We start from the raw sequence: 24,942 nt of genomic DNA, 5'->3' as shown, positions 1-24,942 counted from the left end.
GCTTCCAGAGCCCCCGGACCCGGCGAGTCAGCGATCGCTGAGCCGGCCACCATGCCCGGCAGACCGCGCCACTAGGCGCTCCTAGCGGCTCCCACCCGGCGGCGGCGGCGGCGGCGGCGGCGGCCGCGATGGTTTCAGACGCTGAAGGATTTTGCATCTGATCACTCGGCGTTTCAAAGGCAGAGGCCCCCCTCCCCCTTCCCCCTCCCTCACCGTCTTTGTTTCCTTCCCCCCCTGCTCTCCCCACTCCCCCCACCCCACCCCCCTCTCCTCTCCTCCTCCTCTTTTTTAGAAGCAGCGATCGGAGATGGATGTCTCTCTTTGCCCAGCCAAGTGTAGTTTCTGGCGGATTTTCTTGCTGGGAAGCGTCTGGCTGGACTATGTGGGCTCCGTGCTGGCTTGCCCTGCAAATTGTGTCTGCAGCAAGACTGAGATCAATTGCCGGCGGCCGGACGATGGGAACCTCTTCCCCCTCTTGGAAGGGCAGGATTCAGGGAACAGCAATGGGAACGCCAGCATCAACATCACGGACATCTCAAGGAATATCACTTCCATGTAAGTCAGGCGGCCGCTCCCCAGCCCGTCTCCCCCCACGCTCCGCGTCTCCCTCTCGCTGCCCGCAGCCGGGAGCCGGCCCTCTGCCCGCCCCAGCTCGCTGCTGCCTGCTGCCCGCTGGGCGCGCGTCAGGCTCGCTCTGGCTCGGGAGATGCTCCCGGGCTGCGCATTCCAGGTGACTCCGGCCCTGGCGAGGCGCGATCCGGCGATGCGTGTGTGTGGCTCTCCCTGGAGAGGACCCCGGCCGCCGAGGGCAAGCGGGGCCCAGCTCCTGCTTGCTCTTCCCCACCCGCTGCTAGCTCATTTCGAGGGTGCAAATCGGGTTTTTTTTTGCCCCCCACTAAATAGCAACAGTTTGGCCACGCTCAAGTGGAATAAAGTAGACAAGGTTCGATTCTCTGGCAGAGGCGGCGGCAGTGGCGGAGGCAGTGGCGGCGCTTAGCCGGCAGGGATGGTGACAGATAGAGACTGCTCGCGATCCAGCCGAGGTGTTTAACTATTTCCATTTGGAAACAGCAGAACACGCTGACAAGTAAACAAGTTGGGAGCTGGCTGCTCACGGGGAGACTTTGGACGCGTGGAGGCCGTCATGGACGCCTACCTCTTCCCTTCCCCTCCTGCAGCCCGCCCTCTCCAGCCCCATTTTGGGCATTTCCGAGACACCCCCTTTGCCACCCTCATCTGCATCTGGGCGCCTACAGATCCTTTCCCAGTTTGGGCTTCGATAACTGCGCCGGATAATTCTGAGTCAGGATGGCGCAGGGAGAGGAGAGGACATGTGTTTTGGGGAGGGGGGTTTCTTGTATGATCGTGGGGATGGGTTCGTTTGGAACATTCAACTCTGGCTGGCTTTTGCTTCGTTCTGCCGGGTCGAAGGGAGACCAGTGGTGGCCTGCTCTTTTCTCCTTGTTATTTTTCTTTGGTGGGGATGGGAGCAGAAGCAAAGGAGCGGAGAGAGCGAGGGCTCAGAAACCAGAGTCTGCTCCTCTTTTCTTCGGCTGACCTAGGCCAGGTGACCCCCTCCCAACCTACCACCCCAGAGAAGGGTGTGGACTGCACTAGAATTGCTCAGAGGATAATTCTCACCTCTTTCCTCCCAAGGCTCCCAGCCCTTGGGGACCCCCAGGAGTGGGTAGGCAGCTGAGAAGTGTTTGTGCTGAGGTCCTGGCCAAGGTCTGGAGGAAGACGTTTAGGGTGGCTCTTTACCCCTTGGACGGACTCAAGGGGGCCGGACCTGCCTTTGGTGCTGCTCTGGGAGCCCCTCCCCTTGCTTGAGCCCAGGGCCATGGGGCTGCAAAGCCTGGAGGAATTGCGGTCCTGCTCTCTGGAAAGCCCACCAGCCCTCTCGGCTTAATGGAGCCTCTGCTCGCATTCCTGCAACTGACAGTTTGAGGGAAATGGATAGCCCAGGAGATGTCTCTGACTCCTGGCCCAGGAGACAAGCTTGACCCATATCTCAGCTCTGCTGTTCACCCCCTCACCCCCTTCAACCCATCCAGAGATGACAAGACAAACAGCCAAGGGGTAGGGGGGCAGGGGGAGGGCAGGAGAAACAGAGGACAGACCCAGTTGTGCCTCTCCCCGCTTGCAGGCCACAGGCTTCCAGCATTCCCAAGGATGCAGGGAGAAGGGCTCAGAGTGAGATCGTCAGGGAAACTCAGATGTGGAAGTGGATTACTGGGGCTGTGTGTGTGTAGGGGGTGGGTGTTGGGGAGTGAGTGGGGGTGGTGAAGGTGGGAGCTGAGTGGCCAATCTTGGTGCTCGGAGCCAGACCTAGAGATTTCCAGGGGTGGGCTAAGGGTTGGAAGAAGGGGCCCCTGGTGCCCAGCCTGGGTCTCTGGGAGTGGGTGTGCTGCATCCAGCTTGTTCTCCGCTCCAAGGAGAACAAGTGTCTATCTGTAGAAAGCCAGTGGGAGGCAGGGATGGTCATAATCACGTAGGCTCTTTATAGCCACACAGAGGTGTTGCTCCTCTGAAGATGATGCCTGGGGAAGCAGTCTCATAGGGAAGAGTTGGCTTAGCCTTTCTAGGCTGCCAGAAAGGTCCATGATGGGAGGGACTGGGGTGGCCTTCTCCCTCTCTGGCATTGGGGGCCCTCAGGAGGGCATCTGGAAGGATAGTGAGCAGGGAGTGTGCGTGTCCCCATTCTTGTTTCAGGACTTGGGCTCCGACAGGCCATCAGGACCCCTTTCTCTAAATCCACCCCAACACCAAAGAACAAGAGAACTGGATTCCCATAGGAGCCGTGCCAGCGGCAGGTTGGAGAGGGTCAGAGGTCATGGGTTGAATGACCTCTCCTCGCCCCATCTTCTCCCCAGTGCCCTGTTATATCTATGGCTGGTATTGACCGAACTCGAGAAGGGCCCAGATTTCCACTCCAGAGCCAGAGAGCTGGAGAGAGGACGGGGACTCACGCTCACCACGGGGAAGTCAGCTTCCCCATCCCTGTCTGACTTCCAAGGAAATGGAGGCTTGGGGTGGTGACTTTCCCCAGGCACACACCTCCAACAGGGACCCCCACTGTGCAGGCCTGCATGTGGAGCAGGCTGGAAGAGACGCCTGTGGGCAGAGAGGAGCACCCTCGGCTGGGGTTGGTTCTTGTTTTAGTGTGGCTTGGGAAGAGGGCTTCAGTTGAAGCCTGTTGTCTTGCTGGAGAGGTGCTCCTGAGATTTCTGATGTTACCAAGGCAGTGGGGTCAAGAGGTCCCCCAGCTTCCCATTGGCTTGAAGCTCTGGACGCTGGTGGATGGCTCAGGGTACAACTTGGGCACGCTCTGGGTAGAAGAAGATGATGAGGCTCCACAGTTTCACCCTCTTGTTCTTCAGGCTGTAATGTTTCAAGGTCCTTCCTTCAAGGGCTGAACTGATGGTACCTGAGTTTCGAGAGGGACAAGAGGTTTCCCTGTGGTTCTGCTTCTCAGGGGTGGTGTGTGGAGTGATCCCTGTGTGGCCATCCCAGGAAGCTGGCTGGGAACTGCCTCTGATCGGGGAGGCCGTCTCCCCATTCTGCTGCCCTGTTAGTATATGGAGGAAATCAGTTGCACGGCATCGGAGCAGAATTGTGGGTCTCATTTCCACCTCTCCCAGAGCCAAACTGCTCCAGAGGGCCCTCCCTTTTGGCCCCTTTCTGCCCAGGAGGCCAATCCCTTTGCCTTTGCAGCTCTTGATGCAGGAACCTCATGGGACCTGGAAGGGTCCATGCGCAGCCACACCCAACCAGGCTGTGACGTCACAAAGGCAGGAGGGTGGTGGCTATGGTGGACTGACTGACTGGGCTGCTTGCTAGGCCAGGCCTGCCTGGGGCTGGGTCGGAATGATATGGCCTTTGGCTGTTAGAAAGAAGATGAAGGGGGAGAGGATGGCGTGGTTGGGCTGGATACTTCTGTTTGCAAAGACCTTGGGCTCTTAGCTGGAACTCTGAGTCACCAGCTGGGTCTCACCCTGAGCCCCCAAAGGGTTCCTGGCGTCTGGCAGCTCTCTGGTCCCTTCATTTCCATGGCCCTCCCTGAAGGCCCTCTTCTGGCTGGCTGAAGGATCATTCCGGGGTTTGGCTGCTGTGCTGGCTCCTTGAGTCTCATTCTTTCTAAGGATCAAGGGGATATCCAGCCTTGACAATGACCCGGCAGGGTATGAGCCAGTCCCCAAAGGCATCATGGGGCTTCCTCTCCGTAGGCACAGTGAGATACGCAGAGCCCCAGGATTAGGACTAGACCTGAGAGAGGAAGGTGGAAATGTGAGGGGATATTGACATGAGATTTGGAAGCGGGAGTAGTTACAGCTCCAGAGAAAGATACTTCCAGGATCACACCTGGGGCACTTGGTCTCCTGAGGCCCTGAGGGTTTCCGCCAAGGAGAGGCTGTTCGTGTCTCCAGAGCCAGGACCCTCCACCCCAGGAAGCCCAGCAGGTCAAGCTTCTGTCCTTCACCCTGGGGTCAAAGAGCATCTGCTCTGCAGCTCCGTGGGACCCGAGGCCATGACAGCTTTGGGCAAAACCCAGCCCGCCGTGGCCACTGTTTTGAGATTTGAGAGTGCTGGGCTACTGGCCCCAGGAGGGCTGAGCCTGCAACCCAGAAGGTTCCTTAGGGTCCTAGAAGGCTCCTACTACCCCACTGCCTGGCTCAACGGAAGGTGCTACTATGAGCAAGGGAGGGCCTGACGCGCTCTCCTGGGATGCCCCTTGTCCTTGCCTTGCCAGTCCCTGCCAGCTGCTGCTTCTGTCAACTGTGCAAAAGGACCAGGGCCCCACCTCAGCTGGCTCTTGGGTGGGGTGTGTGTAGCCTGAGGCCCTCTTTTGGCATGGCCCTTGCCAATATCATGGCATTTCCATTGTGGCCCTGGGTCCCCATCCCAGGTGCTCCCATGGGTGGCTTGCACAGGGGTCATGGGCAGGTCTCCAGCCTCCCCTTGGGTCCTCCAGTTGACTGGCGGCAGGGTAGGATTAGAGAAAGTGATGAATCATATGAATCCCACCTTAGCTCTGTCCCTAGCCCCCTGTGAGCCATATCAGGGACCTGTAGACTTCTGGAGCCTGGAAATTTAACTATGAATTGAGGCCACGGGGCAGTGTTTCTTCCAACTCGGACAAATGTCATCTCGGGGCCCAGGGAACTTCTCCCAGGAGGCTCAGCCAGGACACTTTTAAGGGCCCCTCCTTGGGATGGCAGTGACCCTTGTGATGGTGACTCCCTCACTGACCTTGGGACACCGGTTTTCTCCTCTTCCTTCCCTTCCCACCTCTAGCAAACGGACCACCCAGAATTTGACACCATTTGTGACACATGACACTATCTAGAGTCAACTGCCCAGACCAAATGGCATATTTAACAAGAATGTGCTGGGGCCTGCAGCCTCTCATTAGGGCCTGGACACCCAGCTTCGTGACTCCCCATCTGCACCCTGGGCTCACAGCCAGGAAAAGAGGTCCCTCTGCAAAGCTTTCAGCCCGTTGCTGGAGCGCGGCTCTCCCCTGGGTGTGAGAAGAAAACATTAGAACTTCGACTGCAAATTATTCTTGCCTAGAAAAGAGAATATTTCCTATATAATGTATAGATGATAGATATATAAACATGTAATTTAATATAAATATCAGTGTTTTAGGTTGATGGCTAAATCATGCATGATCAGAACAGCTTGGTACCCACTGCTCTTGTGACTGGGAGGGTTGGCACTTCAGGAGGAGATGGGGTGGTGACAGGAGAGATGGTCCTGAAGCCCCTGGCTCCCCCTTGGTGCCGTGCCAAGGAGGAGTTGATTGATAGGGGGCGGGGTCAATGTGAGGAGGGGCTAAGCTGGGTGGGGTGGGGGATCTCAATTCCGGATCAGAGTTCCCAAGGCCCAAAAGCCCCCTCCTGGGGGCCAGGCCAGCTCTTCAAGGATGGGCTTCTAGTTAGTCCCTGCCAGGATCCTGCCTTTTTATCCCGGTGTAGCAAATTCTTCACCTCCATGATGCCCCCATCAGGCATATCATTATTTTTAGTTTACGACTGTTGAGTTAATTTTTGTGACAGTTGCTTGGAGTATAAAAGCAGAGCTTAACTGTCCCATTTTACAGATTAAGAAAACAAAATGAAGAACAAATCTAGTGTCTCAGGTGGTCGTGCCGTTGGGACTCAGAAATGGGAAAGTCCAGAGTCTGGTCCCGCCGGGGCTTCTCTGACCGGCTCGCGGGTGCTCTTGGCTTCATGCTTTCTCGGACATGGCCCTTTCAGCTGGACCTTCTATGGCTTGTTGAGAAGGAAGGTGCAGAGCATTTTCATGTACAAAGTTTCTTTCCACCCAAAGGGCAGCATTGCGGGAATGACCCATCTTTGAGGGACTTGCAGAGGGTGGCTGAGTGTTGCAGCATCTGGTTAAAGAGTGGCCGGGATAGAGGCTGGACTCAGCCGCTGAGATGTTGGTGAGCCCCTGAGTGATCAGCTCATGCCACGTGTCACCCTTTGAGCCTTGCTTACCTCAACTTCGAGGAACACAAATCCTCCTGGCGGCCTGGCGTGTTGGGAGCTGCTCTTTGACGGGTTGGGTCATAAGGAGTGAAGACTCCAGTGAGGTTATCAGCAAAGCTCAGGGCCTGGTGGCGTCCTGAGAACCCCCGGGGAGGCGCTTCCCATTTCTGCTGCCTCTAAGTGCAGGACTCACAGAATTCAGAGCTGGAAAGGACCACTGTGGTCATCTTCTCCCTCGTGTCACCCATGAGGGTCCCAGGGCCCAGAGTGGGCAGGGACTTCTCTGGGGTCCCTGGCTCACTTGAATACTCCTCTTCCCAGGCACACTCCCAGGTGCTGGGGCAGCCTTCTATTCAGCGCTGGCTCCTGTTCTGGGCACTTTGTCAAAGCCAGAGCCTCCCCTGTGACTGTGTCTCCCTCTGAGGCCATGTTTCCAAATTCAGGGTCCCCAGAGGCAGCAACTCTGTGAAGCTGGCAGCCCCAGGGCTCCTTGTAGCCTGCAGCCCCCACCAATTAGAAATCAAGTTGAGGAGGCCTTCTGCTGAGCTCCGTTCACAGACAGGGCTGGAGAACCTGGGGCTCCGCAGGCTGGGGAGCCGGTCCTTTTCCCCGGCCTCACCTCGGCCCCTGGCTTGTCCCATCATAAGTGTCCCAGAGTCTAGCTGGTGGGAGATTCAGGATTCCTTCCCCAGACGCGCATCATCAGGCATGGCAGCTGCCATTTCCTTAAGCCCAGTTTTCCTAGCAGCTCCTCTACCTTTGATCAAATCCCTTTCCCCCTCTGTGCCTCAATTTCCTTATCCATAAGAAATGGATAATACTAACAGCAACATTATATAAGCACCTTGTTGAAGTTCAGTGCCCTGGGTCATGTCTGACAAAGAGAAATCTGTGGATACATAACTAATGCCAGCTAGCATCTACTGAGTGCGTGGTAACAACCGTTAGCGTTTCCTCAGCACTTACTATGTCCCAGACACGGTGCCAAGCACTTGAAGGCTAATACCCCATGGTGGCCTCACGTCAACCCCCATAAGATAAGTACCTTTATTAGCTCCATTTTCCAGATGGGGAAACTGACTGGAGGGAAGGAACTTAACTCGGTTAATTTCATGCAGCCAGTAAATGGCAAAGCAGGCTGGCATTGAAATATTAAGCTATATCGCCTGTGCTCTTCTGCAGTACTAGCATATACATATAAATGGATACACGCACGCACATACGAATATATTACTATTATGATAAGTTAAAAATAAATGAGTTGATGTACAAGTCTAGGACAATCCTTTAGTTTACCACATTTCAGTTCCTTGGGTGAGCATTACCCTGGCTGCAGTTGGAGGGGAAGGCAAATAGGATAATTATGGGTGTGGCGATGGCCAAACAGTGCTGCTGTCACTGTCCCAGGCAGGCCTCTCTGGTAGGGGGAGGCTTTTGGTCTCTCCTCCTGACCTGTTCCCAACAGAGTTTCCCCTGAGGCCGTGTCAGCCACGCCCTCTTCCCAGGCCTCCTTGTCCACGCCATGATGTCCTGGCCTCTGAGATCAGGTCAGCCCACAGCAGAACAGGTGCCAGCCGAGACTGGCTGAGATTCAAGAAGCTGGTGGCTGGGTCCCAGCCAGCTTCTGTCTGGGCTGAGCCATGGTCAGCAGGACTATGCCCCTGGCGTTCATGGCCAGCAAGAGCTTGGATGGGAGAGGGGAGGGCTGCCGGGCTTCTCCCAGGTAGAGCTTTGGGGTGCCAGGACCACCTCTGGGTTCAGAGCAGAAGGTGGGGGTGTCTAAAGTGCTGGGCAGCTGGAGTTGGAAGATGATGTTTAGAGCTTCTTTCTGAGTCCTTCCCTCATCCCCTCCACAATAAGCAGCCTTTGTCCCCCTGCAACCTGATCCCATCTCTCTACCTTCATTGCTCATGGAAGCTCCATCTCTCTCTCCATAGGGATGAGCTCTGAGCATGTGAGAGAGATGCAACTTTCTTCCATGAAACAGCTGAAATGGGTCGGGCAGGGTTTGGTGCACTTTTCACTTTCACTGCTTCTTGGCTGTATGAGCTTGCTTCGTCATCGCTCAGCCACTGGCCTCAGTTTCCACTTCTGAGAGCTGAGGTCATGGAACTCTCCAGCCTGGCTCCCAGCAGGGTCGTTGTCCTATTCAGACCTATGCAATGATGTATTCGCTGGGCTCTGGAAATAATTTGGTACCACACTGGTTATTTCCTTTTCTAGACCACTGGGAAGATTTCTGAGTTAGGGAGAAGATCAAGACTTTGAGCTGTAAATTACTAGATCTGGAAACAGGGCTCAGAAATTTTTTGGGCCAAACATTGTTTTACAGAGAAAGAACTTAGGGCTCAAGAGAGGTGAATTGATATGGCCCAATCGCCCAGTGAGTTCCTGGCACAAGGCAGCCCTGGACGAACGGCCTGCCTCCCTAGCTGGTGTGGGTCTCCACCCACTGTTGGTGTCTGTCCTGGGACTGAGGGGTTCAGGCTTTTACAAAACGGACTGGAAAGGAGCCTTTACAGTGCTACAGAGAAGGGGGGAACACGAGGGGAGCAATCTTAGCCTCGAAGTCCTAAACCCGGCCACCTGCGGCGGGAAACAGGCTGTGTGCGTGTGTCTGGGAGCGTCTTGGCCAAGGCACAAGTGCCTCTCTCCTGTGTTCCCTGCACATCGTGTCTGAGGTCTCTGAACACAGACCTTCAAGACTTTGGCTTCCCTCTGCGTCTACACTCCCGGTGGCCACCAGAGGGCAGTGTGGCGCACGAGACGGTCCTGGGCTGGTGGCTTCTCAGGGCGGGATCCGGGCGTGCGGCGCTAGCCTGGTGAGAAGTGCATTGTCAGCCCTGGCTCTCAGAGCCTTTCCTGAGCCAGGGCTGAGCAGGGAGGTCGCCGCTCCTCTAGGAGGGGCATCTCTCTGCCGCGGTGGCCCTGCTTCCATTGCATCTTTGCAGTCCAGGGATGTGAGACTCCTGGACCTGGGCTTTCTGGCTCACCAGCCCCTGGCTTCCTGGAAAGGAGGTGGCTGGGACAGTGCCTTGGATGGAGGAAAGCGACCTGGCGTGTCTCCTTCCTGCCTTCTCTCCGCAGCGGCAGGAGAAATCAGCACATTTGCACAGAGGATAATGGGGTGAATGCATGGGAGGTAGCCCAGGAAGACCACAGGCTTTGGGGGACAGAGAAGCTGTGAGGCTAGTATCATGGAGGAAGCGAGCTTTATTTTTATTTTTTATTTCTTTTTTTTGAGATGGAGTCTCACGCTATTGTCCAGGCTGGAGTGCAGTGGGGTGATCTCGGCTCTCAACAACCTCTGCCTCCCTGGTTCAAGCAATTCTCCTGTCTCAGCCTCCCAAGTAGCTGGGATTACAGGTGCGTGCCACCACGCCCAGCTAATTTTTTTGTATTATTAGTAGAGACAGGTTTTCACCATGTTGGTCAGGCTGGTTTTGAACTCCTGATGTCGTGATCTGCCCACCTTGGCCTCTCAAATCGCTGGGATTACAGGCGTGAACCACTGTGCCTGGCCTTGGGAAGCGAGCTTTATGTATGCCCTCAGGCTGTTTGATACCCTGGCCCAAGTGTGGGGCCATCTCTCCCCTCTCCCTGCCGCTCAACTTAAGCTTGGAAATTACCGGACAACAAGTAGTGCTCAGAAAATAGCAGGCCCTGGCATTGACTAGAACGAGAGCTTGGCGCCTTCTCTTAACCTCTCCACATCCTGTGTCTGCTTTCAGAGATGACCATTTACAGGGATGAGTACGAAAGTGCCTTGCAAACCAGGGTCATGGGCTCTGCCTGGACAGGCTGGTTTTGACAGTGCTTCTGTGAGTACCATTGGCCCGTCCATCTGTCCCAGGCAGTCTTTATTTGAGCAGGTGCTGTCTTGTTCCATGCACGAATGAGCCTCCTCCCACTAACGAGGTTATCAACTTTAGAGACGGGGTCTGCTGCTTTTGGGGTGGGTGCGGAGCTTTCGGGTCTGGGGCCTGTGGCTCTTTCCTGAGAATCTGCTCCCAGATCCCTGACCCGGGGCTCCAGGCAGGGTCCTCTCTGTTGTGATCAGTCTTCCCCACTTCCTTCCTTCTGATAGTTTTTCAAGTTTAGTCCACTGAAGAGCAGGAAGGAAGCTGACATTATGGCCCTCCTAGTGGGCCAGAGATCGTTTGCATTCACAACCCTACTTACTTATGGCAACTACTAAATGAAGCTTCAGATCATGACTCTGCCTCTTACCTGCTGGGACCCTGGCCTGGCTACTTGGCCTTGTTGATCCTCAGTTTTCTCATATGAAAATAAAAATAAGGCAGGATTATTGTAAGATTTCAATGAGCACGTGTGTGTGTGTGTGTGTGTGTAAAACTCTTGTGTCTCTTCCTATTACTATACTCCAGAACCTCTTCCCCACAGGCATGCATACTTTTTATAGCCCTCATCTGTTCTTCCTGCATTCAGTCTCTCCTGCCTCCAGCTCATTCTTCACACCCTAAATAGATACATCTTCTAATCCAGGGTATTTGGTTAGACCAATTCCTGTACCCCGAACTTTTCAGAGGTTCCTTTGTCTGAGAGGTGGCTTGGTGTAGCGGGAAGAGTAGAGGCTTCTTTGGTCAAAATGTTTCAGTTTAAATCCTGGCTCTGCCCTGGTGTAGGCTTAGGCACGTTACTTAACATTTCCAAGCCTCAGTTTCCTCATCTGAGAAATCTGGTTAGCTATATCCGTCTGATAGAGTGGTTGTGAGGGTTGAATGAGATTATGGTGGGTGCCTGGCATGTGATAGCTACACAGAAGCCAAACTGGTGAGTGGCCCCCAGGAGTCCGTAAGAGGTGATGGGCAGCGACGCTTCCAGGTCCTTGTAGAGTGGGATTATAGGAAGGTGCGTGAGGGAGCTAGCCTGTGGACAAAGCTGAAGGAGGCCACAGAAGGACTAGGATGGCGTATATTTGGACAAAGGGACAAAGTGGCTGAGGTACATGCCTGCCACAGGACGGGGAGATTGTTACAGCTCCTGCTGATAGGGGACCCTGGAATCCCAAGTGTCGGAGTGTGCCGGGCAAAGCCTTTCTGCTACCTGGCTCCCCCACTCTGCAGCCCCAGAAATCTGGATGGCAGAAATCTCTATCCAGGGTCATTTAGTAGCATCCAGCCTCTTGCAGATGTGGTTTTGTTGCTATTTTTACCCTATGTAGCTTCCCGTTCACTAGCTGATTCCCTCTTGGCTATTGTAATCCAATGTTTGTCTGAAGAGGGGGCTTCAGGACCATCCCTGGTAGAAAGAATTTAGAAATCCAATGGGATAGGATGACCTAAAATCCCTCCAATCCACCCATGAGAGCCCCCCGCCCCGTGGACATTCATCCCAGTTCCACGTTAGGCCACAAGAGGGCACTAGACCATGATTTCTGCAGGGAAGGGCTGTGGAGACTGTCCTCTTGTGAGTTGCGCCTTTGATGAATTTCTTCCCAGGTGCCATCTTCTTCGGGGTCATGGCAAACCAGCTGGGTTCAGCCAGAGCCGACAGCACTGAGACTGATAGCTCAAAGGAGGCTAAATTGTGTAGTAAAAAGGTCATGGAATTTGGCATCAATCTCAGGTTCCAATCCTTGCCTTCCTCCTTGCTTTTTTTGTTTGTTTGTTTGTTTGTTTTGACTGTGAGGAAGTTATTTAATTTTTCTGGGCCTCATTTTCTTCACTGCAAAGTAAGGTGTTATTGGGAGGTGTTGCTGTGGGATGGTGCTGTGAGGATTAAAGGAGATGTGTGAGGGCAGCGTCTGGAACATGGTGGAGCAGCATCTGGAACGTGGCTGGTCATCTGTCTCTTTCTGGGAGAAATATCAAGTTAGGTCACGCCCCGGAGATACCTATGAGATGCCCTTAACCGCCCCCACCTCCCCCCGAACCCTCTATGGTTCCCATTCATGGGGGGCAGCAGTGACACCCAGTGGTTGGCATGGAGAACAGCAAGAACTTGCGGGTGGTGTGGGGAGGATTGTCCCGGCCAGATGAGGCTGAGTCAGGGTTAGTGGATGCTGGCTTCAGAGGTTTCCTTAGCAGAGCTTCTCCCCTTCAACTGCTAGGTGAGGACATTTTTCTGAGGGCATTCGTGTGATGATGGCTATTGGGGATGTTTCTTGCTGGGGTCCACAGTACGAGGTCACAACTGAAGAAAACACGTGGGCAACTGACTGATTTGATTGTAACGAAACAATTCTGGCACCTACAAACCAGAGCCTTTCTGGTGTTTTCCTGGGGTACCACTTTTTTTGAGATGCTTTAATACAGTCCATCTGGTTGGCCTTAGCCAAGAGACTCCAGGTCTTTGAGTCTCAGTTTGTTTACCTGGGAAGGGTAGGGGTTGGTCTGGTTGATGAAGGCCCTTATAGCTTTAATTTGAGTGTCAGACATGACTGAGTACATTTTGCTCAGAGTGTGTGTGTGTGTGTGTGTGTGTGTGTGTGTGTGTGGTATGGGGGATGGGATCAAGTGAGAAGCGGAGGTAGGGGGTCACTGCTAAGCTTCAGGCTTTACTGGTGAAGGAGCTGCAGCCTCCTCTCAGCAGAGGGGTGGTTCTGAGGCTGGCTTGGGGTGTCCCTGGCTCTCATCCTTGCAGCTTCTTCATTTCTCCACCTGAGATCCAGGAGGGAGCGTTGGCAGACGGGCCAGGCTCAGGAAGTTATTTAATAGCAGCTTTGCTCCAGATTGTGTTTCTGACTCCCTGCCACCTCTTAAGTGGCAGTCATTTTAACAAATGTGGCAATAAGACACAGAGAGGGAAATCACATGAGTGGGGAGGGGGCAAGGGCGTGGAGGAGGGGTGTGGTTTTATTCTCTTGGCAGAAACCTCGTCTTGGAGGCACTCAGGAGCAAGAAAGAAGTGGAAGAGGAGATCAGCTCAGAGTTCCTCAAAGCCCCTGGAAGGAAGAGGGTGGAAAGAAGGGCCTAATGTTTAGGGGCTGCAGCTGCAGCTCCTCCTCCTCCTCCATGGGAGGGGCCTATGTCCTGTGGGGACTTCTGGCTCCCATGGCTGGGCAGGTGTTAGAGGGGCAGCCCCATATTCCGCTTTCCAAAGGACTGTCTTCCAAGTGCGTAACAGACAGCTAATGGAGGCCTGGCATTGGCAGTGTGTTCGACCCATGGTGACTGCTGTGCTGCATCTGTACCTAGGCTGTGGGGTGCCCAGGTGTCTGGCCGCCTGCCTTGCAGCTTGCCAAAGCCCATCCTAGCATCTGGACTGCTGGGGGAGAATGAGCAGGTTTGCTAGCAGGGCCAGCCTGGCTCTTCCTTCTGCGGGACCCAGAGAGGAGGGGAGTCTGCCCCCTTTCATCCTAGAGCCTTGCACCAGTCCTGGGCCAGGCCCATCCTGAGCCCTGAGGCACAGCCTTGAGAAAACAAAAGACCGCAGTACTAATTCCTTCTTGGAGTTACAGTTGAATGGAGGGAGGCATCTTCCTTCCAGATGATCTACAGCTGAAAGGGTTATCTCAGGAGAAGCAGGGGCAGAATTTTAGAAAATGGATCTAATGTAAAGTTGAATGAAAAATTTATGTATACGGAAATGTGGCTTCCCTAAGGTGGAGAGGGCACAATTTTCCTAAATGGAGTTTTAAGACTTCTAGATTTACCTGCTCCCAGGTTTATCGAATGCTGGTAACAGTGCTTGAGTCGTCAAGATGGTGTTCCTGGCTGAGAAGTAGACTCACTGACCTTGGGGTTGCTCACCAAGGCCCCACAGAAAGGCAAGAGAAGTGAGTTTCATCTCTTCCCCTCTCCCTCTGCCTGTATGAGATGAAGATTTGGGGCGCCGGTGGTTTATTTGGAAGGTGACCCCAGGAAGCCTGGGAGGGAGAGCGGCCGGGGAGACAGGGAGCCGTGAGACAGGGAGGGAGCAAAGCCAAGCGCCACCGTGTCCGCGGGCAGGCTGCCCTGTGCGCTTCCCAGGCGGCTGTTCATTCGTTTCTCTATTTTTGTGTTTATCCAACATGGGTTTATTGGTGAGCCTCCGAAGGGCCAGCTCCGCGGGAGAGCTGGGAAAGCGGTGGAGAGCAGGGCCGCGGAGGCCTCTGTCCCTGTTGTTCTAGGATGTGTGCGGCCGAGCAGCAGCTCTTCCCCTCTCCCTGCGCCTGGAAATTGACGTCTAGAGAGGGGAGGTGGGTCACGTGTGCTGGGAGTGCGTGGTAGGTTCCATCCGTCCCCGTGGCCATGTTCTTGGTAGAAAAGTCCATCGGGAGGTGCTGGGAAGGGGCAGCCTTTCTCCCCGCTGTGCTGGGTGGAGGTGAGCCTGGGTGGGGTGAGGTGCAGGTCAGATGGAGACTACCTCCATATGGTCCTGCAGGGTAGCCCGCTTCCTGCTCCCAGCACCCAGCTGACACTCCGCCCAGCCAGCTACTGACCTGTCCCATGCCCCCTGTCCCTGGATGAACCTGACCAGGGCCTACCCTCTCTCCTTTCTAGCGCACAGCAGCTCCCTGGGCCCTGGGGGAGCAGAAGCGGCAGGGGAGTGACTTCATGCCTCCCTGGATCGCATCTAGGGTTCATTTTCCAGGGTCATGTTCTGTCTCCCTGGAAATGATTGGTCACTCCTCCCTGTGCCCATCACCCCCATCCATGAGCTGCAGACTGTGTCTCTACACAGGTGACTGATGTCCCTGCCCTCCTCCTGTCACGCACTCAGGACTGCTGTTGCCTGCAGTCTGGGCGGGTATGCTCTGGCCTTGGGGCCCCACCCTGCTGCCCTCTACTGCCCTCTATGTTCTTACCTGCCCTGGGGGTCACCGGACAAAGAGGGTGGCACAGCTGGTGTCTCAGTCCGGGCAGCTGACACTGTCTGGAGCCCCACGATGTGTCTGGTCTGGCATTAGCTTGTTAATGTTCCTGTTGCCTCACTGTGCGGTGAGCTCCTGAAGGCTGGCATTGAGGCTCATTCAGCTCTGTCCCCAAGAGCCCCCCATTTCGTCAGTGTTCAGTAAAGACCTGTGGACTAGAACAGGCTTGTTTCCTGCACCAGAATGTCCCCCAGACCCACAGCGGCCCTCCCAGCCTGGTGAGGGTGCACACGCTCCGTCCAGAATGCTGGGCATGCTGTTCTCACTGCTCTGCACACCTCTGTGGGCCTCGGGCTTTGCTCTCAGCAGGGCAGCCCGTTGGAGGAATCTTCTAGAGAAACCTGAGCTCATCATGGTGAGAGCAAATGCTGTGTGATGACGGCTCTGGGGACTCCTTTAAGGGATCTTTTAACCCCCTTCCATTCTCATCACAGGAACAAGGCAGGTCCCACAATCATCCTCACTTTATAGGGGAGAAAACTGAGGCACAGGGTGACTAAGTAGCTTGCTGCTTGCCCTAGGTGATTCAGCTAGGAAGTGGCAGAGCTGAGATTTGTCTACTCCAGAGCCAGGCGGGCAGCCCTGTATTACAGACCCGCTTCCGTTTCCTGCCAGCCCCAGCCTCCACGGTAAGCGGGCCCACAGGACACACGCCGTGCTGTTCTGGTTTTTGACTCTGGTAGTGGTAAGGAGGGTGGGGTAGAAGGAGCCCTCAGGACCCAGTGGAGTTTGAGATCCTTGAGATTCATAGACAGAATTTTTGGCCACATCCTCACTGAAGGGTCCCCTGAGTCACGGCAGGAGTGGGCTGGCCTGTGTGTCCCATCACTGCCACCAGGTTATCGGTGAGTCGGGGCCAGGGATTGTCATCTCTAAGGTCTCAGTTTTCTTATATTTAAAATCAGGGAGCTGGACTAGGTGATCTTTGAGATTCCCTTCCAGCTCTGACTTGTGATGTTTCTATGGGGGTGTTCGGGGACGGGGTGAGAAAGCAGGGGAGCCCTACAGCTGCAGCAGCCCTGGGTTTCTCTGGGGCAATCCTGTGGGGGAGGGAGCGGCGCGGTTGTTCTCCCACAGGTGCGTGGGAGCCTTGTTCCTGCATGTGTGTGTGTGAGTGTGTGTGTGTGTTTCTGTGTGTCTGTCTATGTGTGTGAGTGTGTGCGTGTGTGTCTGCTTATTCTGGAGACCAGACCCTAGTGGTTCTTAAGCTTTGACGTGCACGCACATCACCAAGGGCTGTTAAAACACGGACTGCTGGTCCCCACCCCAGAGTTTCTGATTCTGAAGATCGGCTGTCGGGCCTGGGAATTCGCATCAAGTCCAGGACCACAGTCTGAGAATGACTGTTGCTATTGATGGCTTTCACACTGCACTCCCTGGAGTGAGATCAGAGGCGGGCGGTATTCTGCATAACATTTTTATGAATAAGACTTCTTAGACTGCAAAAAGTCATCATCCTTCCATTCTTGAATACCACCAACCCACTCCCAAGCACATTGTGCCAGGACTTGTCCTGGTGCTGGCTTCTCTCTCTGTTTCTCTCTGCACCCTGGGTGTCGTGACTGCCTCTCTCCTGACTTTGGCCTCACACTCACCTTTCCTACAGGGCTGGACTTGATCTGAGCCTGCCCTGACCTGTGTGATCCAATCTGTAGTTAAGAGATGAACACACACTTATGTGTTACAGAATGCCCTTCCAGACTCAAGTGGATTTATAAAAATGATCTGGGAGGTAGAATAAGTCATTCTGTAACTGCACCTCAAGAACCTTACTTGGCTCCCACTTGCCCCCAAGGTGTAGTTGAGTCTTCTCTCTGTGGCATTCAGAGCCATTCAGGTTCAGGCTGCAGTGCGTCTTTGGAGTCCTGCCTCCTTTTTTCCCCCTTGGGAATCCTCTGCTCCAGCAAGCTGATCTGCTGTTCATTCCTCAAGCATTCTGAGCACCGTTCAGTCTCAGTCTCATGATCAGGCCACTTCCCTGCCTGGAGGGCTTCTGGCCTCCAGTTTGCTCACCTGGGCCCTCCTTGTCACTGCAGTCCCACCTTTGAGAGGTTCTTGGTTGCCCAAACCCATGTTTGTTTGTTTGTTTTGAGATGGAATTTTGCTCTTATTACCCAGGCTGGAGTGCAATGACGCTATCTCGGCTCACTGCAACCTCCACCTCCCGGTTCAAGCAGTTCTCCTGACTCAGCCTCCTGAGTAGCTGGGATTACAGGCGTGCACCACCACACCTGGCTAATTTTTGTATTTTTAGTAGAGATGGGGTGTCACCATGTTGGCCAGGCTGGTCTCGAACTCCTGACCCATGTTTATGGATTATTCTATCTTTCCACTCCCTGGAGCTCAGAGTGCTAGCAGCTGCTGTGAGTTAAGCACTGTGTTCAGACCTGGCAGTATACATGGTCACTTATTTAATCTGCACAGCCACTATCTGAGTGGAGCACTGCTCTCGTTTGACAGATGAGGAAATGGAGGCCAAAAGACGCAAAAACTTGTCTAAGGCCACAGCAGCAAATGACAGTGAGGATTGCAGCTCAGGCTGACTCCATAGCCCGTGTTCCCACGTTTATTGCAAAAGTGTGTGCAAGAGCAAAACAACTGAAAACAAGCTGAAATGTTATCAGGAAGCATTTGAATCAGGGGCTGACTCACGGCATAGCGATATGATGATTCCGGTACGGCAGTTACAGTGAAAACCTCTGGGTAGCAACATGGCTATATTTTGAAAACATAATGCCAGTGAAAAATATAAGTTGGAGAGTGACATATCATATATACACCTTAAACATCACAATGACCGATATAATACATTGTTTATAGACAGAAAGATAAAATCATGGGCTGAATACAAACCAATTTCATAACAATCTTGGCCTCTAGGGAGAGTGGGAGAGAGGAAAAGAAGGGTATGTACAGGGCTCTTAACTTTACCTGTAATGTTTGTGTTCTGTTTGTAAAGATCTTGGCATTTGACAAAATGATAATATGCATTAATTCCAGGTGATAGGTAGCTAACATATTTAATGGATAATCCTTTGTTTTTCTTTATTATAATGAAACTTTAGAAGCCCTAAGCAATGAAAAGATTATTATACTCACTAAATTTATAATTTGAAATAAAAACATTATTAAAATCCTCGTATTTCTTGGCTGGGGCTGCCATAAGAAGGTCCCACAGACTGGGTGGCTTAAACAGCATGCATTTGTTTTCATGGTTCCGGAGGCTGGAAGTCCAAGATGCAGGTGTCGGCACGGTTGGTTTCTTCTGAGGCCTCCCTCCTCGGCTTGCAGATGGTCACCTTCTCACTATATCTTTACATGGTCTTCTCTCTGTGTGTCTCTGTGTCCTAATCTCTTCTTATAAGGACAACAGTCATTTTGAATTGGGGCCAACCTAATGACCTCATTTTAACTTAATCACATCTTTAAAGACCCGATCTCTAAATGTGGTTACATTCCGAGGAACGGGGGTTTAGGACTTCAGCATAGGAATTTTGGCGGGGTGGGGGGCGGTCACAAAAATATAACAATCATAAATCAAAAAAATTTCACGCCTGATGAAATTCAAAAAGCTGTTGTTAGAGTTTCTGAGTGCGGAATTCTGCAGAAGTTCATCAAAGCTGGCTTTTTCTCTCATTTTCTTTTGGTGTGTCTTGCTGCGAATGCCCGAAGTTGCTGCTGCTTTGGTCATGTAAGCGAGAGCCCTGTGGAAGGAGCTGCACTTTCTTAGATGAAATAGAGGTGGATAAAGGGAAGGACACGTGCAAGCCAGTGCGAAGTCTGAGAAGGGTTCACAGGACAGTTCTGTGTTTTAAATCTAGATCTCGGGTGTAAATAAGCAAAACAACTCACATATGAAGTGCACGATTTCTAGCTCTATTATCAATTAATTAACGAATTATTTCAACAGCTACCAGTGAGCACCAGACTTGTGTCAGCAACCGCGTTAGGCATCCCTCCACCCCCCCATACAATGACAGTGGGCTGGGACCTTCAGCTTGGGATTTGAATTAGCGGTAAGAAAGAACTTCCCAAAACATGGGTCAGAAAATACGGCTATGGTCTGGGTGCAGTGGCTCACGTCTGTAATTTCAGTACTTTGGGAGGCCAAGGCAGGTGGATCACGAGGTCAGGAGATCGAGATCATCCTGGCCAACATGGTGAAACCCTGTCTCTACTAAAATACAAAAAAAAAAAAAAATTAGCTGGGCATGATGGCATGCATCTATAGTCCCAGCTACTCAGGAGGCTGAGGCAGGGGAATCACTTAAAACCGGAGGCAGAGGTTGCAGTGAGCTGAGATGGCGCCACTGTACTCCGTCCTGGCGACAGAGTAAGACTCTGTCTCAAAAAAAAAAAAAAAAAAAAAAAGGCTTTGGGACATGTGACTATGTGGGATCCCTCTCATCCCATTATTTTATTATTAAAATCCTCAAACATACAGAGAAGTTGAAAATTTGGAAGTGAATATTCATAAAAGTATGCCCTAGACTCTGCAATGAATATTGTACTCCATCACACCTTCTACCCATCTGTCCACCCTCTGTCCACTTCTTGACCTGGCCTATTTTTCTGATGCATTTTGGAGTAAATTCTGGATGTTCGTATGCTCCCTCAAAGTACTTGAGCATGTATAGCATAAAATTAGAGTTGAATGTTTTCTCGTTTTTTTGAGCTAATATTTATATTTAATGAAATGCATCACTCTTAAGTGTACATTCTGAGTTTTGACAAGTGCACGCGCCTGTGGAACCCAAATCCAGTGAGAGGCAGAACATTACCATCCCCCGGAAAGTTCCCCACGCGCGTCCTAGTCAGCGTCTGCCGTTGCCTCCACAGGGACAGTCACCGTTTTGGGGTTTCTTTTTGTTGTTGTTGTTATTTATTTTCTTTTATTCCGTAGCTTTCAGAGTACAAGTGGTTTTTGGTTTCATGGGTGAATTTAGTGAGATGAGCACGTTTCACCTGAGTGGTGTACACTGGACCCAATATGAAGGTTTTTATCCCTTCCTTCCTCCCTTCCATCCTTCCCCTTCTAAGTCTCCAGAGCCCATTATATCGCTCTGTATGTCTTTCATCTTCATAGCTTATCTCCTATGTTGATATTTTTCTTCTCTTTTCTTAAAAATTTTTTTTTTAAATGATAGAGGATGCAGTCTCACCTTCTTGCTCAGGCTGGTCTCGAACTCCCGGCTTTAAGTGATCCTCCTGACTCAGCCTCCCAAAATGCTGGATTTACAGGGGTAAGCCACAGTGCTCAGCCTGTTTTGGGCTTTTTCAACAATAGATGACTTTTTCTTCTTCTACAACTTCATAGAAATGGAATCATAGAATATCTGTTTGTCAGAAATGTTTGCGAGATTCATCCACATTGTTGCAGATATCAGTATTTGGTTCCTTTTTATTGCTAAGTGGTATTACATTGTATGGGTAACCTGAGTTCATCTGTTCTCTTGTTTTTGGAACTGTAGTTTCTTTCTAGTTTTGGAGTATTATGGATAAATCTGCTATGAACATTCTTGTACAAGCCTTTTTGTGAACATACGCTTTCATTTCTCTTGGGTCATTCCCCAGGAGTGAAATTTCTGGGAGGTTTGATAAATTTATGTTTGACTTTATAAGATGCTGCCTGACCTTTTTCCGAAGTGGTTGTAACAGTTTACACACTAGGACTGTTTTTGATTAATCTGGGTTAGGAGAGACACATTTATATGACTCATCGAAACAGGACCTTGTCTCTTTGTCTTGCAGAGGAAGAAATTGAGGGGCAGAGGGGTGGCGTCACTTGTTCAAGGTCACCCAACTGGTAGGTGGCAGAGCTGGGATCCTGTTGGTTGCGAAGCCCTGGGGGGGTTTCTGTTGTGGTGCACGGCTTCTTGCTGCTTTTTGCAGAGGAGTGAAGCAGGCAGAAAAAGCAGATGACTGACTTCTCAAGGGCACCTGCTTGTGTCCTCAGCCCAAGGACATCCCCCAAGGGTCCTCTCAGAACTCCCTTCTTCTGTCTGACACTGCGACACTGTGGAAGCCAGGGCCAGTGCCATTTGATATTCTTTGGCAGGGTTGGGGCCCTGGGTCTCCTGCCTGCGGCTGGGTTGTTTCCTTGGGGTTCTCCATCCACCCCAGTTGTGCTGCCCCTCCCAGGGGCTCAGGCTGAGTCTCATGTGCCAGGGATAGATGAATGCCACTCAAAGAGGGCCTGGTCCCACCAGAAAGGCAACACCCCTGGGCTTGCGTCTCTTTCCCACAGTGGTTTAGCTGCAAGCTCTGGTTGCTGAGTGCTCAGGTGTGGGGTCTGAAAAGGCAGAGACCAGTGAGTGTCCACTGGCCCCTTCCTTGGTGTGCTGCAGGGTGGTGAGTGCAGAGGCCAGTGGCCAGCCCAACTTACAAGACACACATTTCTGGCCTGGGACCTTACAATTCAGTGGGTAGAGGCTGTCAGTTGATATGTAAGCAAATAAAGCAGTATGATCATGTCAGGAGTAAGAGGTCCCATGAAGGGACTCAACAGAGTGCTCTGTTATGAGGTGTGAGGGGGAGGTGAGAAGGCTGCCTTGGTGTAAGGGTAGGGCAGCTGGATTCTTGGAGAAGTAGACTGTCCAGCTCCCATCTGTCCGTAAGAGAGAGACAGAGCTTCATGAGAACTGGAGCCAGAAGCTTCCAGGCCCAGGGCAACACCAGTGCAATGCCTCTCAGGTCGGACGGGGCTAGAAGTGTGTTGGGGGCTGGATAGGAGTTCCTGGGTGCTGGGTACACTGGTGGCCATGGGAGGTTGGAGAGGTCTGCAGGGACTAGATCTTGCAGGCCATGGGAAGGGGTTAGATTTTAATCCTAGCAAAATAGGAAGTCCCAGAGGATTTTTCCTTTTAAACAGGAGATGATTCGACTTACAGCTGAAGAGATGGATACAATAGACGTATTGGAGAAAGAAGCACTAGGGCTTATGGGTTTCTCTGAGGGGGTACTTAATCCAGGCTGGGCATGCAGAGAAGCTTCCCAGAGGAAAGGGCAACCAAGCTGGAACTGGAGGGACGAGGTGGCATTAGGCACATGGAGAGGGCAGAGGTGATAGAGGGCTAGTCCAGAGCAGGGAGGAACGTGAGGACAGCCCTTTCAGCAATGGAGTCTTTGAGAAGGCAAAGGAAGTTCATTCTGGCTGGGGAAGTCGAGAGGGGACAGACTGTGCCAGGCGCAAGGAATGTGGGCTTCTTATAGGGATGGCTGGGGTTTGGTCCTGCTTACTTTGTCCTTCCAGTGTTTAGCATATGCCTGGCTATGTAAATGCAGGGCTGATGCATGCATGAATCAATGAATGAATGAAGGAGAATGAATGAATGAAAGAAGAGAGCTCACTCTGGAGATGTGTAGGCTAGGGGGACTTTTTGAAGGTCCGAGGGACTGAGGGACAGCCTTGGGTCCTAAGGGGTCAGATGTGATTGGAGTAGGATGCTGTCCATCACCTCCTGACTGAAGGTCCAGGCTGCCTGGCCTGCTGGCCTGGCACAGGACAGTGACTGTGGACCTCCTTTGCCATGAGAAGAAGGCCTGGTCCCTCTCGAAAGGCATCGAGGTGCATGGTAGCAGAAAGGGACTCAGCTCCAGAATGCCACTTGCTAAAATATATTTGTTTATTCAGAGATTTAATTAACATGTTTAAATATTAAAGAGTAAACAACGCGTGTCTAGTGGGACTCCACATTTACCAACAGTTCTGACTTGTTTAATGATTTGTTTTCACAGCCCTGAGAGTCATGTTTCTGTCTTTGTTCTAGGAAGGCCAGGGGGAGTAGAGATTCTCTTGGACAAGGTAGGGAGGGGGGGAGCAGGATGTCAGGGGAGGAGGAGCAAGGTGTACGGAGGAAGGGGGGCAGGGAAGGAAGGGAGGATAAGGAGGACTAGGAGGAGAGGGAGGAGAGGAGAGCAGTTTTCTGAAGAGGTGGAGCTCTCCAGGCAAAAGAAGCAGTGACACTGTATTTGGTTTTTGAACGGAAGAGAGTTTTGGAGTTTCAGGAGAGTGGGCCAAGGCTGCAACTTACGGAGGCCTGCGGCAACTAGAAAGTCCTCAGGGGAGTCTCTGCAGCTGGGAGATTAGAGGGTCTTAGGGTGTGCTCTTTGGAGGACGCTAACTGTGGTTTCAGCGTGCTAACTTTTGTAACCACTTCTCCTCACGATGCCTAAGGAGCCTGCAGGCTGCGTGGTAGCAGCCCGTTCCCTTGCCTTCACAGGGAGGGAAGGATACGGACAGATAATAAGACCCCCAGCCGCCACTGCAGGTGGAACTGTGTGAAGCTAGAGGTGTTTCACAAGCGGTCTGCATTATACTATCTCTGCAAATGAAGTCCTGGATGCTGAGAGATTACACTGGGGGGGGGGGGTTATTTATTGGCAATGTGCTCTATGGTTTTCATTTTTTCTTTTTGCTTATTCAGGCTTTAGCTCCAGAGGAAAATAGCCTGGGGTGGCTCTGAAATAGATTCTCTCTGCCCCATTAACTTATTCAGTGAGTTTAATGGTCCCTTTTCCCCTCAGCCTTGAAGCCATCATTAAAAGGCAGAGATTTATAAAAACGAAGACACTGAGCTTTAGTCAAACTTTCACTCTGGACTGGGGGGAGGGTCGGGGTGGGAGCGCCCCCTCAGCCCCACTGCTATGAGTGGGCCCAAGTCCCTCAAGACAAGAGCTGTGGGCTGGGGGATAGGTTCCTGGGTGTGTGGGCGTGGTGACATCACTCCACAAAAACTCTTTAGGGGGTTGAGTGATCCGAGCTTCTCCCAGCTCTCACAGGGCAGGAGTGTCATAGGTGTCACTGAAGACCCGGAGGCTGAGTTTTCTGGGGTCCTCAGTAGGCTTCCGGGGCCTTTTCTTGGTACATCCCAATGCCCTACTCCTGGCCACTCACTGCTTGCTTTGGTTCCGTTTACTGCAATCAACTCCTTGGAAGTCACTTCATGGAGGGATTAACTTGTCAGACTTTCCAGCCAAGTGTCTAGCGGACCAATTGCCCAAATGACCAATGAGCAAATGGCCAAAAGAAAAACAGCCACATTTACCAAAACTTGATTGAAGGAATGTAATTAGTGAATCAAGCCAAATTAAGCCAGTCTAATCCAGGGCTGTTCAATTCAGTGCAATCCAATTCAATCCACTTCACTTCCTCCATTATTTGGGCATCTGTGTTGTGCATAGCCAGAACTTGCAGAGGGTACAGCAGAGGAATCAACCATGGCTGGGAGCAGATTAGACAAGTGCACCTGTTCTGCAAAAGAAGGTGGATGTGACAAGTGAGGTGGCCATAGAAGGGGATGCAGTGCGGTGGGTTTCAGGAAAACTTTGAGGATGGAAGCAATATAGGGGAGTCCCTGGCTGCACAGGTAGGATCTGGATCGGGGGGAGGTGAGGCAGGACATTTCAGGCAGAAGGTGCAGCACACAGCCAGAGTGCCCAGTGGGGTGGGGGAAGTGCAAGGTCCCATCAACTGGAAAGTAGGGAGCATGGAGGGGCCATGAGAGGCCACAGGTGAGCTATGGGATTCACCTGGGGAGGGTCTTGAATGTTGGGCTGAGGCATCTGTACCTTATCCAGTTAGTGACTGGAGTTGTTGAAGGTACAGGAAGACAATCTTAAAGTTCA

The 24,942-nt window shown here is 52.3% G+C and overlaps 1 protein-coding gene across 8 annotated transcripts in view; it reads left to right on the top strand.

The window, feature by feature from the left end:
- The first annotated feature begins 270 nt into the window (after positions 1-270).
- The window catches only part of NTRK3 (neurotrophic receptor tyrosine kinase 3), a 379,441-nt gene continuing 354,769 nt past the window's right edge, over positions 271-24,942 (top strand). For all 8 annotated transcript variants that reach the window (XM_012438677.3, XM_012438675.3, XM_012438676.3 and 5 more), the window contains exon 1: positions 271-555. In XM_012438677.3, coding sequence (XP_012294100.2) covers positions 308-555 — 248 coding nt within the window. In that variant the 5' untranslated portion in view covers positions 271-307. The remainder of the gene's footprint in view (positions 556-24,942) is intronic.

Source organism: Aotus nancymaae, unplaced genomic scaffold (assembly GCF_030222135.1).
Source record: "Aotus nancymaae isolate 86718 unplaced genomic scaffold, 86718_ANA_hifiasm-v0.15.2.pri h1tg000014l, whole genome shotgun sequence".
Classification (NCBI taxonomy): domain Eukaryota; kingdom Metazoa; phylum Chordata; class Mammalia; order Primates; family Aotidae; genus Aotus; species Aotus nancymaae.
The sequence above is the reverse complement of the archived record's forward strand: the minus strand, read 5'-3'. Positions and strand labels throughout refer to the sequence as shown.